General features: G+C 33.5%; 1 protein-coding gene across 1 annotated transcript; it reads left to right on the forward strand.

The window, feature by feature from the left end:
* The first annotated feature begins 1,779 nt into the window (after positions 1-1,779).
* Positions 1,780-6,945, forward strand: LOC141633891 (tubby-like F-box protein 7). The gene is made up of 4 exons (XM_074446245.1): positions 1,780-2,369; positions 4,169-4,259; positions 4,616-4,745; positions 5,972-6,945. The coding sequence occupies exons 1-4, from the start codon at positions 2,016-2,018 to the stop codon at positions 6,534-6,536; spliced, it is 1,140 nt and encodes a 379-aa protein (XP_074302346.1). The 5' UTR covers positions 1,780-2,015; the 3' UTR covers positions 6,537-6,945.
* Positions 6,946-17,236: the final 10,291 nt, after the last annotated feature.

The following is a 17,236-nucleotide window of genomic DNA, read 5'->3' on the forward strand; positions in this document are numbered from 1 at the left end:
TCTTCCAGTCTTGGGACGAGAGCTTTTTAGCCCGTTTAGCAGGTTGCCCTTCCAATGGAGTAAAAAGAGAAAAATGAGTGCAAAGATGGGATTAATATGGGATAAAGCATAGGTTGGGGTAATTTGAGAAGGGGAGACATAGGTTGGATTAATCCCATGAAATAACCCTAAAATGGTGCTCAAGTCTATTATATTTAGTACCCATCTTCTAACATTTTAAACCAAGATTGCCTAATTAGATATGACCACATAACATCCAACACGCACTTTGCTTGTGCACAGATTGTCTAATCTAAGACGATCTATTTCTAAATTCGCTGCATATAATCGTATGCACTCTATATATCTGTCCTTTATTAATTTTAGCAAAAATAGTACATGGTTCTCCGTAACTCACAATGGCACAGCTTGTTAATTCTACAAAATTTCCAAAAATGTTGTTGCATTAACCCTCGTAATAGCTAAGGTAGTTTTACTATATAGTGCAAGTACTGACTTCCTCTTATGTTCATCAGACAACTTGACAACTTTACTAGACAACCAACGTTTCAACAACATATAATTTTACCGCATGAGGAAATATGGGTGCAAGGCAACAAACTACACCAGGTTCCAGCATGATGCCAAGTTCCTAGCTAGCTAATGCAGAGGTTAATAGTGCATATGATAATGTCAGGGCTGTCGTCTAAACAATGTACTCATAAAATCTTCCAGAAAACAAATGCACTTTAAGAAGCCAAGTGAATGACCACAGTGTCATATACGATTTGTAGTGTCTTTTCAGTGTTGCTCCTGAGGGTCTGTATAAAAGCACGTGTATTTCTATTCTATGTAATGTGGTTGTAGGATGTCTTTGAGTAATGCGATGTGTGTTGGTGTCTTTCTATTGTTACTTCTCTCCTGAAATAGTTTTCATAGGTCGAATAAAGAGGAATGATGAGAGGTGAGTTGAGGTACATTTAAAAATTAATGCCTTCAACTTCAGTCTTAAATTTTTGAAATGCTCGAGATATGAAGGTATCCTCACCATCGATATTCCTGATATGTTGAGGTGTTCTTCAGTTCACATAATAACCTCTTTCTAACTTGCATCATTTTATTTGTGGTTGATGGTAGTTCTTGGTAGTATAGTGCCAGTTCACGTGGATATTTCTTGAAAGTAGGGTATCTTTTTATTGTTACTACTCTATTGGGATAGGGTGTCTTTCTATTGTTTATACTATATGGCGATACTCTAAAATAAAAGCAAAGTAATCATCGAGCTTATGCACGGCAGACAACAATTGTAAAAACTAATTATTTTAACGGTCCATGAGTAAATTACACTATGCCTGAATCGATACGAATCCAAATAAACGAGTCACAATATCTTGGGGTATCGCGCGCGCGCGCGATACAACAACTAGTGAAAATAAAATGTCTCTAGAAATATAAATTGATTTGAACTATTTGTTATGGTTGTCAAAAAGCTTAGGTTGTGTTGAGATGCTGATTTGATAATGGAATTGAACTTCTTCTTTTGTAGATGAAATGCACTGCTCACCTACTTAATAATAATAGTGAAAATACTTGGTAAAAGTGTTGTCTTATTTCTCATGCCAATTTTTGGGAAACTGATACGGTATACTTAGTTTATGGAACTTGGTGTAGAGGATGAAAATACAATTACAGTTTTGCCCTTCATTTCCTACTTAGTAAGTGAACTATAGGAGTCTATGGACGTTTTTGCTCATTTAATAAGAGGGTTCTAAATTGATTTTTTTGGATTCTTATGCTGCCAGGTCAGCTATTTGAAGATTTTCTTTGATATATATAATGATAATGATGATAATGAGATGATTCCCTCCATGGAAGAAGTGAAGTCAACAAGGACCAAACAAAACGAAAGCGTCACCTAAAACAAGCATAACCGCACGTAACCTTATCACCACCCTCTCCCACCTTCCAAACTCCACACTCACCAATCACCATTTCTCCATCTCCTAACCAATGATCGCCGTCTGTCACCGTTGTCAATGTCACCGACACGATCTTTTCTCTCTCGTCGCTCTTCTTCCTCTTCCTCCACCCGCTGCTTTTCTCTCTCCCGATCCCGATCCCGCTCTCGCCTCTCTTCTCTCCCTTCTGCCGATCCGTCCTCCGACGTCTACACCGCCGCAGACGACGGCGATGCGCGGTGGTCGGCGCTTTTGCCGGAACTTCTAGCTGATATTATCGGCCGCGTTGAGAAGAGCCAGGACCGCTGGCCTAGCCGTCGCGACGTCGTTTCCTGCGCTTGTGTGTGTAAGCGATGGAGAGATGTTGCCAAAGATATTGTCAAGTCTCCGCTTAAGTCCGGGAAGATTACTTTTCCTTCTTGTCTTAAGCAGGTACATCCATTTGATTGATTAATCTATTAATTATTCATTTCCGTTTAGTTGTTATTTATTAACTAATTGATGATTAGGTATTGTGTGAATCTTGGTGTGTCGAAGATTGAGATCGTGTTTGTTGAAAAATTCGCTGTTTTGATTAGTTAGGTATAAGATTGTGTACGGAGGTACTTACGTAGAACTTGCATTTGCATTTGCATTGGTTAGGGTTTACGACGAGGTTTTTGATGTTGCTATTGTCTGAAGAAATGAAATTTGGAGGAAAATTGTTTGTTTGTGTAGGGATGATGTGTGATACTTCCCCGATTCAGGTCAATTCACTGTATTCCCCAAAATAATAGGAGGGGGGATTTTGAATTATGGAGTGAATTGGATTGACATGACGAAGTATATTTGATTGGGGATTTATGTCAGTGGGTTTTTTGCACTCCCATGCTCGTCATTTCATACTTTGGAGTGTTACATTTTGGGAATGGGAGTCTATGTGACTTATTTACTTGTGAGATGGTTGGGTGTATTCTTTTTGATGCAACCGTTAAGACTCTAGACATGTTGGAGTAAGGCTGCATTCTGGAAATATATGATTGTTTGTATGGAGTTTGCCTGAATGTTATAATAATTGAGAAAGAAGATAGCTTTTTGTTGTATTTCATTTGCTGGTGATGATGTTTTCAAGATTAAGTTCAAGAGTTAATGTAATAGTGCGCAGTTGGAAGTGAATTTCAGCTTTAATAATCGAAAAGGGTCCAGCTTAGAAAGTTGAAGTTCAATATAATGGCTGTGTTGACATATGGCCATATGGGTTTGTTTGTAGCTCTTGCTCATGGGAGTAATCATCACAACTATGGACAGTGGTTTTGGAACGTCTTTCTAGTATTGCGTGTTGATGTCATAGATATCGCTGATTCGCTGGTATTTGAGGTTGAAGAACTGTGGTTTTTGTCCCTATGTTTGGAATTTAAATTAATATTTTGATTGTTTAGGTGCTCAAGTTTAATTGACTGAATTCACCCAAGTGTGCAGTGTGCAACACAAATTTTCGTTGTTTAACGTTGGCCGTTCCGTATTGAATTTTGGGATTCTCCGGTTTATATTACCAAAGGGATACTTATTTGAACGTTGATATATGCCATTACGGTGATCGGCAATATTTTGTTTTGTAGCTTGTCATTATGGGAGTACCTGATTTTTATCTCATAAATAATCAGGGCTTTTATGATTGTTTGGTGGGTGTTGCAATTATTGAATCTTATGTAGATGAACAGTGTGACCATTTCATATTCATGTGTTTTTTGTGTGTGTGCCTGGGGAGATAATTCTCTGCGCCAGGAATTTAAGATATAACAACTTTATTCGGATTTGTTTCATGTCAAGAAGATTAGATTGGTATCCTGGAGACCTTTTTCTACTTAAAAGGTTGTTGTGTACCTTTAGCCTTCAGGCTCTAGAGAGTAGAGATATGTGGTCATACACTTGTACGTACATTAATACTCTATATTTGACTATATATAATATCGTTCAATGATAAATAATGTTTTGCTCTTACTAATATGCTGTAGGACTTCTATAGTGGCTGGGATTTTGACAAGTACTGTACACTTGTCTGCACTGGTGGTATTGCTTTTATATTGAATTTATTTAGTTATGTTACCTATGTAGTTATGTCATATGCATGAGTTTGTAGTTTGGCTTTCATCATGTGTTGCTTTGGTATTCGCTGTAGTTAAAAGCTCTGATGATGGTTTTAAGTTAACTTACTGAACTGGTGCCTTTTACTTGGTCTATAATTGACACAGCCAGGACCACGTGAGAATGCTGTCCAGTGTCTAATAAAGCGTGACAAGAAGAATTCTACATTCTACCTCTATCTTTCTGTATCACCATCATGTAAGTAAATAGAATTCTTGTATACCATACAATCTATTGCCTGTATTTTGTCATTTTTGTGTTTTGTTTTTGGAAGAGGTCCCTTTTTTTTAAGTATGTCAATGTTGCTATGAGAATAAGTCAAGAACTGGGAACTATGTTGGATTGAAGCTGTACTTCTTCACTTTCGCTTCCTCTTTAATTAAAGCCTATTTATATGGCCAAATGAGTTTTCAAGAAACTTATGATATCCACTTTTTGGTTATTTGTACAGTGGGAGTGTATGATAGCTCTACTAGTTTGGGTTTTTGTGATATTACAAGTGCTTTGACTGTGTAACTATATTATGATGGTTGATAAATGTATTTCTTATCCAGCTTTTTCAGAAAAGGGGAAATTTCTTCTAGCAGCAAAGAGATATAGGCATGGCGCACACACTGAGTTTATTGTGTCACTTGGTGCTGATGATTTGTCCCAAGGAAGTAGTGAATATGTTGGGAAATTAAGGTATGGCTTCTTTGTTTTGATGTATTTTGAGGTTTGTCAAGCATGTATGCTGTGTAACGAATTCAGAAATTAATTTGTCTATGACATCCGTCTATTGTTCTACCTAAGAAAGTTGGAACACCATTGAAATGAGCTCCTTTTATGTATTAAGCTGTTTCTTCTTTTTGTGATCATACCTCGTCCAAAATGCTCCTTAATGCTCCTTAGCACCAGTGAAGGATGATGCGAGGCTTGGCAGTTGTACTGGTGCCAAGTCCAGATTATATCGGCCTGGCCTTGCTTAACTTACTAGGGATCAATGACAGGGTTTAATAGCATGCAGGATCTGTCAAATCCTAAATGCATCTTTTCCTGGGGATTTTTAGTTATGATAAAGTTCTGTCTCTGTAGCTTTTGGTTTAGTTGAAGCCATGGCCGCTTTAAGGAGATACCTCATATAAGTTAGTCAGCTACCTATCGCCAAAAAATTGGTTGCATTTGTAGTTCTTGTGTTGGTTTGGAGGCTGATGGCATATTGATTATTTTCTTAGCAGCTTGCCATTATTTCGTTTGATGCCTTATCTGTCATTAACTCATAGGGTTATAATTGTCACTGGGGTAACTTATCAAAAAAACGTTTTTCACTTGGGGTAATAAGGCAGAAAAAATAAGGATGTGATGGTGGTGAAAGGAGAAATCAAGTGGTTGCGGAACTATTATCCTTATTTGGGGAAAGTGCGATATTCTAGGGAGATGTGTTAACTTATCCGCTTAACGAAGTAACTATTACCTCTCTCCTCCCATTCCGCGTTCCACAGTTCCACTATCAGAACTACCTCCTCATTTCCTTCATTTTCATTTATAATACCCTAATAACAATTATCATATTTCAAGCAAGCCCTTAGTTTGTCATTAAATAACCCTACAAATTTCGTTATAGTATTTGGTCTCCTCCATCCTAACTAGGAGTAAGGCACCATTATAAGTTTGCATTAAGATTGTGACAGTAGACTAATAGTTATTAAAACACTTTCAAATGTCTTGGACGTTTCTTATTGAACACATTAACGTTTGGCTTTTACATTGAAAACCATGATAATTTTGTTCTTTTTCTTTTTCTGAATCATATGAACAATGGTTTCCAGCCATAAGTAACCTCACTTAATGATTTTACTGCCTAATCTAAAGCTTATATATGCATTCTATTCTGTAGTGGTATGCTTTCTTACTTCGGTTATAATTTACAGCTCGGACTTTCTTGGCACAAACTTCACTATCTATGACGGTGAGCCGCCACATGATGGAGCGAAGCCTTCTAGTAGCAGATCCACCCGTCGATTTGCCAGCAAACAAATAAGCCCCCAAGTTCCTGCCGGGAATTTTGAAGTTGGGAATGTATCATACAAATTCAACCTCTTCAAATCACGAGGCCCGAGAAGGATGATTTGCTCTCTTAAATGTCACGGCTTAGGCCAAACCACCTCGAACAAGACTATGGATCTCAAGACTAAGTTACTGGATTCTGATTTCACCGTTTTGAAAAACAAAGCGCCAAGATGGCATGAACATTTGCAATGTTGGTGCTTGAATTTTCATGGAAGGGTCACGGTAGCCTCAGTTAAGAACTTCCAACTTATAGCAACTCAAGATCAAAGCCAGCCGGGTGGTAAGGGTGATGAGGAGGTGGTTCTTCTCCAATTTGGGAAAGTTGGGGATGATACTTTCACCATGGATTATCGTCAACCACTCTCAGCTTTCCAAGCATTTGCGATTTGTCTCACGAGCTTTGGTACAAAGCTTGCTTGTGAATGAAGTCTCTTTGGTGCGTTCTCTTACTAACCCATTAAACCGGCGCTCATATATATATTGTGTGCAGCTGTGTAAGGTCAATTGATTAAATTATCAGCATCAGAAAGGAGAAAATCTTAGTTACCTTTTTTTTTTTCCTCTTCTCTTCTCCTCTCCTCTCTTCTTTTAGTTATGTACTCCGTATATCTTACTGATGTATGTATTCATGTGGTGTTGTAAGAATTATATACCTCCATAGTAAGTGCCAAATTGCCAATATTCTTATTTGTATTTAGATGTAGCAAGCCCAAGTTTTCATGCTTTTTTCTTTTTGCTTTTTTTGTAATTGATTCGTTTGTACCAAAGATTGATTTCTTTTTATTATCTGACGCTGTAATTTGTAAGATCATATGTGCGAGTATTTTGATGCCTCTACAGGTGATGCTTGTTGAAAATACAATACGCTCGTATTTTAACAAAATAGACAAGAAATAGAGAGGATTCTAACCCAATGGAGCATCGGTTTCTTGAGATTTGGGTTGGTGTAACGAGACTGTTAAAGGGAACACTCCCACGCCCATCACTTTGGTGTAACGAAGTATAAATATGCGTTCTGATTCTTATTCTTATATTCACTCAACACCAATAATAATTCTGAATTCATTCGAGGCAATCTTCCCTTAATTGGATTTATCTATGGAGTTAAGGATAAGATAAGGACATGAACTTTGCTTATTTTTATACTTAAGGGACTCAACATTCAAACTTTACGGTTAAGGACCCGAGACTAACACCGTTAAGTTCATATAATGAATTGTGTGTAGATAGGGAAGGGAACTGCAAGCCGAATAATTATCACTAGGTTTGATGCCCGGCTACCTCCGGGCTAGCTTTATTTACCATTTAAATTTTATTTTTTTATGAAATATGATTCGCTAAATATGGTACACTTTATATCTTGAAATTATGATTAGATGTAAAATTAATCAACAAATTATGAGACACGTTCACCACTCCCTCTGTTAATATTATTACTTTCACTACATCCCATGTTAATATTATTACGTTCACTACTTATTTGGTTACTGTTGTTTCTTTAACTACTCCTGCTATTTTTACGGTTAACCCGTTAGTTTTGTCGAACTCATATATTTAAATAAATTAATATTTTCTTAAAATCGAATTGTTAGTTAATTTTTCATATTCTCTTCGTTGTTTCTACTGTTACTTTCATTATATGTGTTGTGTCTACTATTACTTTCACTACTCCCGCATTTATTATTGTTAATTTTACTACTCTCGTTGCTGCTAGTATGACTTTCACTACTTCCGTTGCTATTATGGTTGCTTTTACTACTCACATGAGTGTTACTATCATATTAGTTGATTATTTTGTTGTATTAGAGTTATATATTTAAATAAATCTGAAATATTAGATTAGAATATTATTTAAGAGGAATCATTATTAATTACTAATCAAATTACAAATCTAATGAATTATGGAATATTATATTTTTTTTGGAAATCTAGATAGATTTATTTACCTTTTAATGGTTTCTAAAATATATATAACATACTTATATTATATTTGTGTATGTTAACATTTTTATTACTAATTAATACCATAAGTGGGGCCTGTTTATTTTAAGAAAACTAGCCATATTCTGGTGTTCTCTAAATTTATATTTCAACCAAAACTATATAATATTTACATTGAAATCCCTTTTTCAGGTCCATCACACAACGCTAGGATTAAAAACTATATTGTATAATTAATTTGTATAGATATATTTAATTACATAAAAGTCCCTTGGTTTCTGGAATCTATCTATCTATATTAATAAAGGAAGCTTTTTTCGAGCGATTATAGAGAGTCCGGCTTTTACGAACTACTCCGAACTATAAGATAAGATTAATATAATTATTACATATAATATTATATGGGAATTTGGTTAGGAAGCTAATAGTGGAAGATAAGACAAATTCTCATACAACTAGAAGTCTAAAACATAGTAATACGTATTATATACAAGTATTTGACTATTTAAGCTTTACCTCTAACATGCATTCATCTCCTGTTTAAAATCTTTTCCTTCCACTATGTTTTTGCTTTGTTCTTTTATTTATTCAACTATGTGATCGATATTTTAGTTATTTTTACTGACATTGGTAATTTGTATATATAATACAGGTTAATGATAAATTATGCTACAAGAAATATATTGGTGAATGTTGAAGATACAGAGGAATTTAGGTAAGATAAATGCTTATGTTTTAAATTTGTTCATTTTTTTTATGCGATCAAACAATTTACTTTCATATGCATGTTACACCCGTAAAAAGTGATTTGGAGGATTATTTTAGTAGAAGTAAGAACTCCTTAACACTACTGCAAAATATGTGAGTATTTTTTGTTGATATGTTTTATATTTTTGATTAAGAACTTTTCATTAGATTTATTAGTTTTTGGTTCAATCATTAAATTTATTGGTGTAAGTTTGATTATGCATGCTTCTGATTGCTTACTTAGTAAGTTTTAATTAACTTATTTAATTCGTTATAGTTATGGATTTGTTTCTAGAACGATGCCGTTATTTATGGATTATTTTACGAGGACAGTCATTGATTTGCTTACGAGAGAAATTAGTTACATTGTACTCTAATTCGCACTGGAATTTAACACATTATTGTGCTTTTACTTTGATCAAGATTCTATCATCAGCATGAAATTCATTGTTAAATAAACAGGCTATTTTTTTATTTGCAGATCATGATCGTTAAGCTAACGGGCATCTGTCTCAATCATTTGTTTACGTTTAATTAAAATATTTTTGCAAATAATATAAAAGGTAAATAAATGAACGAGACGGAGGAATTATTTCTCTATGACAATAAGGTTTCATAGTGGCATAAGCAAAATCATGGCCTATATTAGCAACCGTGACTTTGGTGATCTTTAGAGCCATATTACTTTAGTAGTTAATCAATTTTATAATGATTTGTGCATGTATCACAAGACGATAATGTCGATACAAGCTTTAAGAAAATATAGTCATAGATAAGAATTTTTAGTTGACAAGTGAGATCAAAGAAGTAAAGTATGAGTATTACAAATTGATTTACACTTTCATTAAACTTCAAAGTAAATATTTTAATAATACTACTACCGAGTAATCAGGCATTAGTCTTTGTTTTAATTATTATGTTATACCTCCAAAGAGAGTAGGCAATGCAAAAGATTGATTTCAGAGTAAAATTCTATCAGATGTTGTACTTCTAAAAAAGAAGTTGCTTACAGATTAACATCTATTTCTTATGTAATTCAATATTTCTCGGAAGTTTAGTGATAGTACACATCTTAAATAACAATAAAGTTATTACTACTACTACTCAAGAAGAAGTTAATACTATATATGTTGTACTAAGCCAAAAATTCATCTAAGGGAGTGATATGTAAGGTGTGTTTTCCATGTTTGGTATGAGAATAATTACTCATCTCCCAAATCTATTTTCCTCATGAAGGGGTAATACATTACACACCCTCCCCCCTGAGTAATGATTAAGGGAGTAAAATATCTACTTAGTAATCATTACAAGGAACTCATTAGCCAAGTAATTAACTTCTCCCGTAATTATCATCCAATTAAAAATACCCCTTGATTATTCCGTGGATTCCAGGCAAGCCCTCAGTCTTTTATCATTACTGTGTGGTGGACTAATAGTTATATAAAACTCGGAGTGATAAAAGGAATTCAACTTATGCTAATTACTTAAAAAAAATATCAAAAACTTTAAGAGAAAATAAACTTTGTCTTGAAAATTAGTTGGTACACTATATCACCAAAAATGGTAATACCATTGTGCGATAGTTTAAGAGATTTAGCTCAGCTAGATTTGAGTTTTAACGTATTTAAAAAACTAAAATGAAACTCAGAAACATTGAAAAAACACTCATAAACAATATTATATTATACACATTATATAATAGTAATAAAACATACAGAGTAATAATTTGAGTAACAAACATAAATATAAAAATTGATTGAAAAAAGATAAGCAGTTTATGGTATATAGGTTGATAAAAAAAGAGTATAAAATTGATAAATTTATACCGAAAAGGATAGAATTTTAACGTTAAAATCATTGATCATCATATAAAAAGGACTAATTAAAATTAATTTTCTTACGAAATCTGTGACACATCATTCTGAAGTCATACTATACTTGTGGCGATGGGCATACATTTTGCACATGCAAGAACATTATAGTCAATGTTCAATTCATTACAAAGTGGCCCGATAAATTGTAATCTCAGTTTCGACCATATTAGAAATTTACAAAGCAAGAGTTAATCTTATTACTAATATTAGACGAAACTTCGTAAAAAATTAACTTCAATTATTCATCTCTCATGCAGAAATGTATTTTAAGCATAGTTGAATCGACGTGGAGTTACACTTTGAATTGAGTCTTTTCATGAGCAGAATTTGAAATTTGTAGTGGTCTTCTATTATGTGAAATTCATCAACTGTTTATAATATATATAGAGGCGGGATCTCGTGAGTTTGATTCTTACGGTGAGTTGTGAGTTTGGAAAATCTCAGCCATTAAATCTTAACAAATAGAGCCCTGAGATTGCATCTAAATATCTAAGAATAATAAAAAAACAAATCTAACTCTGATTTTGCTCCCGTCATTTTCTCTCTCCTTTCATCTCCATTTTCCTGAACTCAAATTAAAATTTGCAACTTTTTTTTCTGCTTTAAACCTTCAACACTCCAATCCCTATACATCATCATCATCTTCCCAAACCCTAACTACAATTACAATCATACACAAACTAATTTCATAATCAATTGGAAATTTTCCAATAAATCAAATACGAGCACAGTGTTGATGTTTTTAGACTATTAACGATCTGGGCTGAGGATACTGTGTTGATGTTTTTAGATTATTAACGATCGTGAGACAGGAAGATCAAGAGGATTCGGATTCGTGACATTCGCCAGCGAAAAATCGAAAACCCTAGAAAATCAATCGCAATAGTCAAACAATCAAAGCTGTAGATCGTGTAAATCAGCATTCATCAATTCTATACGGAACAAATTCGAATCAGGTAATTTCTTTATATCGATATAGATTTAACGATTTCATACAATTCAATTATTTGCTTTTATTTTAAAGTTAATTGTGAATTGATGAATTCAGCTGGAAAATTGAGGTGATTTGAAGTTAATTTCATATTTTTATGAATTAGATAGAAAAATTACTCATGTTCTTCGCTTTTTTTAAAATTGAGATTATCTGATTACATGAGAAATTGATTGCTTGATTGTGAATTTCCTCTTTTATGAATGTGAAAACTACTGTATTCTTACTTTGTCAGTCCTTCAATCTTAAACGTACTGACAAATCCGGGCTAAGGTAAGTTCTGAAGTTTGTGTTAGCTTTCTTGAATTGAAGGACCCTTGTGAATTGAAACGCCTCAGAATTATGCATTATGTATCTATTTCTTTTAAAGCTTACTTTAACTTCCTATTTCATTTATACTTACTAGTACGAACTTGTCTTGGATTAGGTCATCTTAACTATCTTCAGTTTCTGTACTAAACTACTCTGAGTATACTTGTTTACTGCGACTTATACTCAATGTTTTCCATGTGGTTTAGAGGTTTTGTCTGAATGTTTCATCATTAAACTTGCGTAAAAAAGTTAAAGCCTTTATATTACGAAGCCTTATGCTAAACATCATTAAGGTCGTAATGAAGCTTTTAGCATGTAAATGTATGTTATATCAACTATCGGCTACTTCAAGCATTGACTGACTACTGTATTCTTTGTCACTCGTTCAATCTTAAACGTACTGATGCGGCTCGATCAGTTTCTACGCCTAGCCTTCCTACCAGCAATAAAATGACAGCAATCCTGCAGAAGGCAAATGCAATTCGCCAGGTAAACTATTTAGTTTGTATTCATTGCATATAATTGTCTTAGCATACTTTATATCAATATGAATAAATATGCAAGGATATAGGGTCTCGTACAAGGCTCACTACTGATTTACTTCATGCTCATTTCCAGGTGGTGGGGAGCGATGGGGAGGATGATAGTTGGAGCGATACATGATCCATTCAATGTCAGTCGCGTTCTCTAAGGAATTAGTTAGATGAGCTGTGTGATGTTAAGCCAGAAGATGCAGACCTTGACACTGTGCATAATGGCTTTTATCTGGTAAAGGCTTAGTTACTGACCCCTGATTCGTTTTTGTAATGGAACACCGGACAGCCGACAATTTTCTGGGTGAACTTGTGTTGTGGAGAAAGCAAGTTTTCTCTCAGTGGACAAGCATGTTGGATTTGCTCGAGGACGGCTTGAAAGAATGTTCAATTCACTACCGACGATTAGATGGGACTATGTCTGTTCTTGCTCGTGATAAAGCTGTGAAGGACTTCAACACTCTTCCTGAGGTTCTAAACGATTCAAACTTGTTCTTGTTGGCGATGGTGTATCCGTCATCAATCGCCACCTCTCCCCACCATCTCCGTCTTTTCCGCCAGATTATTAGTCTTGGGATCAATTGCAAATGTTGGCTTGTGTGCTGGAAAATGTAACTGTCTATTAACTATAGAAATTAAGGCTTGTAGTTTGGGCTGTAATCGACTCTTGATTCCTTTTATGTGTTGAATTTTGGTTAATCAAGTGACAATAATAGTACAATAACACTACAATAACACCAGAATAATACTCCAATAACTCACGGATAAAACTACAATAACACCAAAATAACAGTAGAATAACAGCACAATAACACGTGGTAAAAAAAAGAAAAAAAAATCTCAGTCGTAAAAAAATAAAATAAAAGTGACACCGGAATAACATCACAATAACAACAGAATAACAGTAGAATAACAACACAATAACGCGTGGTAAAAAAAAAAATCAAGGTCGTAAAAAAAATTACAGTGGCACCGGAATAACATCACAATAACACCAGAATAACAGCACAATAACATGCGGTAAAAAAAAAGAGTAAAAAATAAAGGTAGTAAAAAAATCAAAGTAGTAAAAAATCAAAGTGACACCGGAATAACATCACAATAATGTTAGAATAACAAGAGAATAACAAAGACAATAACACGTGGTAAAAAAAAAAGAAAAAAAATCAAAGTTGTAAAAAAAATCCGAGTAACAGCAGAATAACATCACAATAACAGCGGAATAACAATAACAGCACAATAACATGTGGTAAAAAAAAAGAGAAAAAATCAAAGTCGTAAAAAAAATAAAGTGACAGCAGAATAACATCACAATAACAGCGGAGTAACAATAACAGCACAATAACCCGTGCTAAAAAAAAGAAAAAAAATCAAAGTCGTAAAAAATATCAAAGTAACAGCAGAATAGCATCACAATAACAGCGGAATAACAATAACAACAAAATAACATGTGGTAAAAAAAAAGAGAAAAAAAAATCAAAGTCGTTAAAAAATCAAGTTAAAAAAAGCACAATAACAGCATAATAACACGAGGTAAAAAAAAAAAATAAGAGTGAAAAAATTCAAGCAAAAAAAAATTTGGTACAAAAAGAAAAAGAAAAAAAGGTAACATAATGAGAAAATTAGAGAAAAACATAAAAGAAAAAAAAAATCAAAGTTGTAAAAAAAAGCATAATAACACGAGGTAAAAAAACAGATAAAAAAATTAAAGTAAAAAAAAAGAGTAGCACTAGAAAAAAGAGAAAATAAACTAAATAACAATGCTTTTATATGACAACTAAGATTAATCTTGGCCGCTCATCTCTAATTTAATCTAGTGGTTGAGATTCCCCCAACTCACAACTCACAATAAGAACCAAAATCATCACAAATCCAATATCTCTCTCTCTCTCTCTCTCTCTCTCTCTGTATATATATATATATATATATATATATATATATATATATATATATATATATATATATATATATATATATATATATATAGAGAGAGAGAGAGAGAGAGAGAGAGAGGTAGGATCCGGTGAGTCCACCTAAATATTTGAGTCTATGAGTCCATAAAACAATATCACGTACTATACAAAACAATATCACGAAATTTATTTTTTTTCAAAATTTTTTATTTCGAAAATTTTTTTTTTAAAATTTTTTTTTTCGAAATTTTTTTTTTCGAAAATTTTTTTTTCGAAATTTTTTTTTTTCGGGAATTTTTTTTTCAAATTTTTTTTTTTTTCGTGTTAGCTGTGATATTGTTTAGTATAACGTGTGACATTGTTTAGCATAATTTCTGATATTGTATTACAAAACAATATCACGAAATTTTTTTTTTCAATTTTTTTTTAACAATTTTTTTTTCTTGAAAGCTGTGATATTGTTTAGTATAATGTGTGATATTGTTTAGCATAACGTGTGATATTGTATTACAAAACAATATGACGATATTTTTTTTTTCAAAAAGTTTTTTTTTCCAGCTGTAATATTGTTTAGTATAACGTGTGATACTGTAAGCTGTGATATTATTTAATATAAGGTGTGATATTATATCATGGACTCACGGACTCAAAAAAATAGGATGGACTCATGTGATCCTAATTATATATATATATATATATATATATATATATATATATAAAGAGAGAGAGAGAGAGAGAGAGAGAGAGAGAGATCATGTAAGGCCATGTTGGCATGTATATGTATTGAGTCCATAAGTCCTATTATGAGCTATTGGATGGAGGGAGATGGAGGGATGAGATTAATCCACCCAAAGTCATTATAGAAGCTAATTAACACACTTTACTAATCCACCCTAATTAACCACTAATTTACTATATATTTGTTTTCTACCCACCCATTTCTCTCTCATCTCACACATTTCACTCTTCTCTTCTCTCAAAACCTCAATAAAAAAACACCCAAAAAATCCAAAAAAATAAAAAATTCAAAAAATCCAAATAAATAAAAAAACCCAAAAAATCCAAATAAATAAAAAAATTCAAAAAATCCAAAAAAATAAAAAAAACCAAAAAATCCAAATAAAGAAAAAAAACCCAACAAATCCAAATAAATAGAAAATCCAAAAAATAAAAAATCCAAACATATCAAAAACCCAAAAAATCCAAATAAATCAAAAAACCAAATAAATCATTCATTTCTCTCTTCCTCATTCACCACCATCCACCACTATCCCACCCGACACCACCCACCGCCCACCTCCACCGCCACTGTAACACCCCCATACTCCAAGTGCCTTACCAGGACCCGGGGTAGAAGTTGTAGGAGCTAATGCAAAGACTTGGGAGACGTCCTAAAGTCGCGAACTCGCCCTACAATTTTGAACCGGTCACCATGGGATATGTGTCGGGATCGTTATGTGCTTATTGTGTGCTGTGTGTATTTATGTAGTAGTATATTGTATGAATTGATGGATGAAAGATGATAATGACGTGAATTGTATGTTGGTTGATTGTAAAGCATGAAAGTATAATTATTGATACATGTAATTTGACATGTTATAATTACGTAAGGAAAAGTGTTTTGTTTATATATATATATAAAGCGATGTGTAAGTATACATGTTGTTGTTGTCGTGTTGAGTAAAAGTACAGAAGGGTTAGGAGTATGAATTGAACATGTGCTGGGTGAATATGTTGAACGTATATAGTTGGAAAAGTATGTGAGAATGACGAATGATGTGGTGGAAAAAGAAAATAGTTTATATGTGATGAATAATGATGTGTATTTATAATGTGTACATACTAGTAACTTGTGGTTAGAAGATGTGACATGATTTTTCATAATCCTGTTTACGTAAAGTTAGATAATAAGTTCATATAATTGTCTACTGTGGTATCGTATGCACTTGTAGATGAAGAATGTGGATGAAATAGATGAACTGATTGGAAAAGATGGGGTGTCAATTGCATGAGAATATGGATTTTGTGATTATGAATATGTTTAGGTGATGAAGTTGGTTTGTAATATTGTTGCATTAGTAACATGGAAATAGGATTTGTAAGATACGAGTATGTTTTGTGTTACGAAAAGTTATAAAACTAAAACATGTGGGTAATATGTGATTGGTAAGTTGAATGATATATGTGCATCGAATTATTTGTTGCTTGGCTTTTGAAGTTAGTAACATGTGGTTAGGGATACTGGTTTTATGAGCATCGAGTTGTTTTTGTTTACCATGTTGTCATTTAAGTTGTTTAGAAGTAAAATCAAGTAGTTGTGTTTTCGATTATAGAAATGTTGTCTTTAAACTGTCATAACTTGAGATGTATATATGATTTTGATGTGATTCCAATTGGAGGTGATAGCTTGTTCTTTTACGATTCTAACGATAGGTCACACGCCCAAAACGACCAAGAAATGAGTGAGTTATGGCTGTTTTACGAAAACTGGACAGTGCTGAGAATTGGGGCACTCGATCGAGTATCCTTGGTACTCGATCGAGTAAGGGGGCACTCGATCGAGTACGTTAGTTACTCGATCGAGTATCCCTGGTGATTTGTTTTACGTGCTTCTGATCTTGACCTACTCGATCGAGTAAGTCTCTTACTCGATCGAGTGGCCTGTACTCGATCTAGTGACCCTTGTTTTGGGTCATATGCTTATCTTTTGACTTCGTTGCATATTATGTTTAATTCAAAGTTATTATTTTGCTTCTTTATGCATTGTTTTACATGTATGTTGGTCTTGACGCGTAAGTTACCCAATCTTGTGGTG

The sequence above is a fragment of the Silene latifolia genome, chromosome Y, assembly GCF_048544455.1.
Source record: "Silene latifolia isolate original U9 population chromosome Y, ASM4854445v1, whole genome shotgun sequence".
NCBI classification, from domain to species: Eukaryota; Viridiplantae; Streptophyta; class Magnoliopsida; order Caryophyllales; family Caryophyllaceae; genus Silene; species Silene latifolia.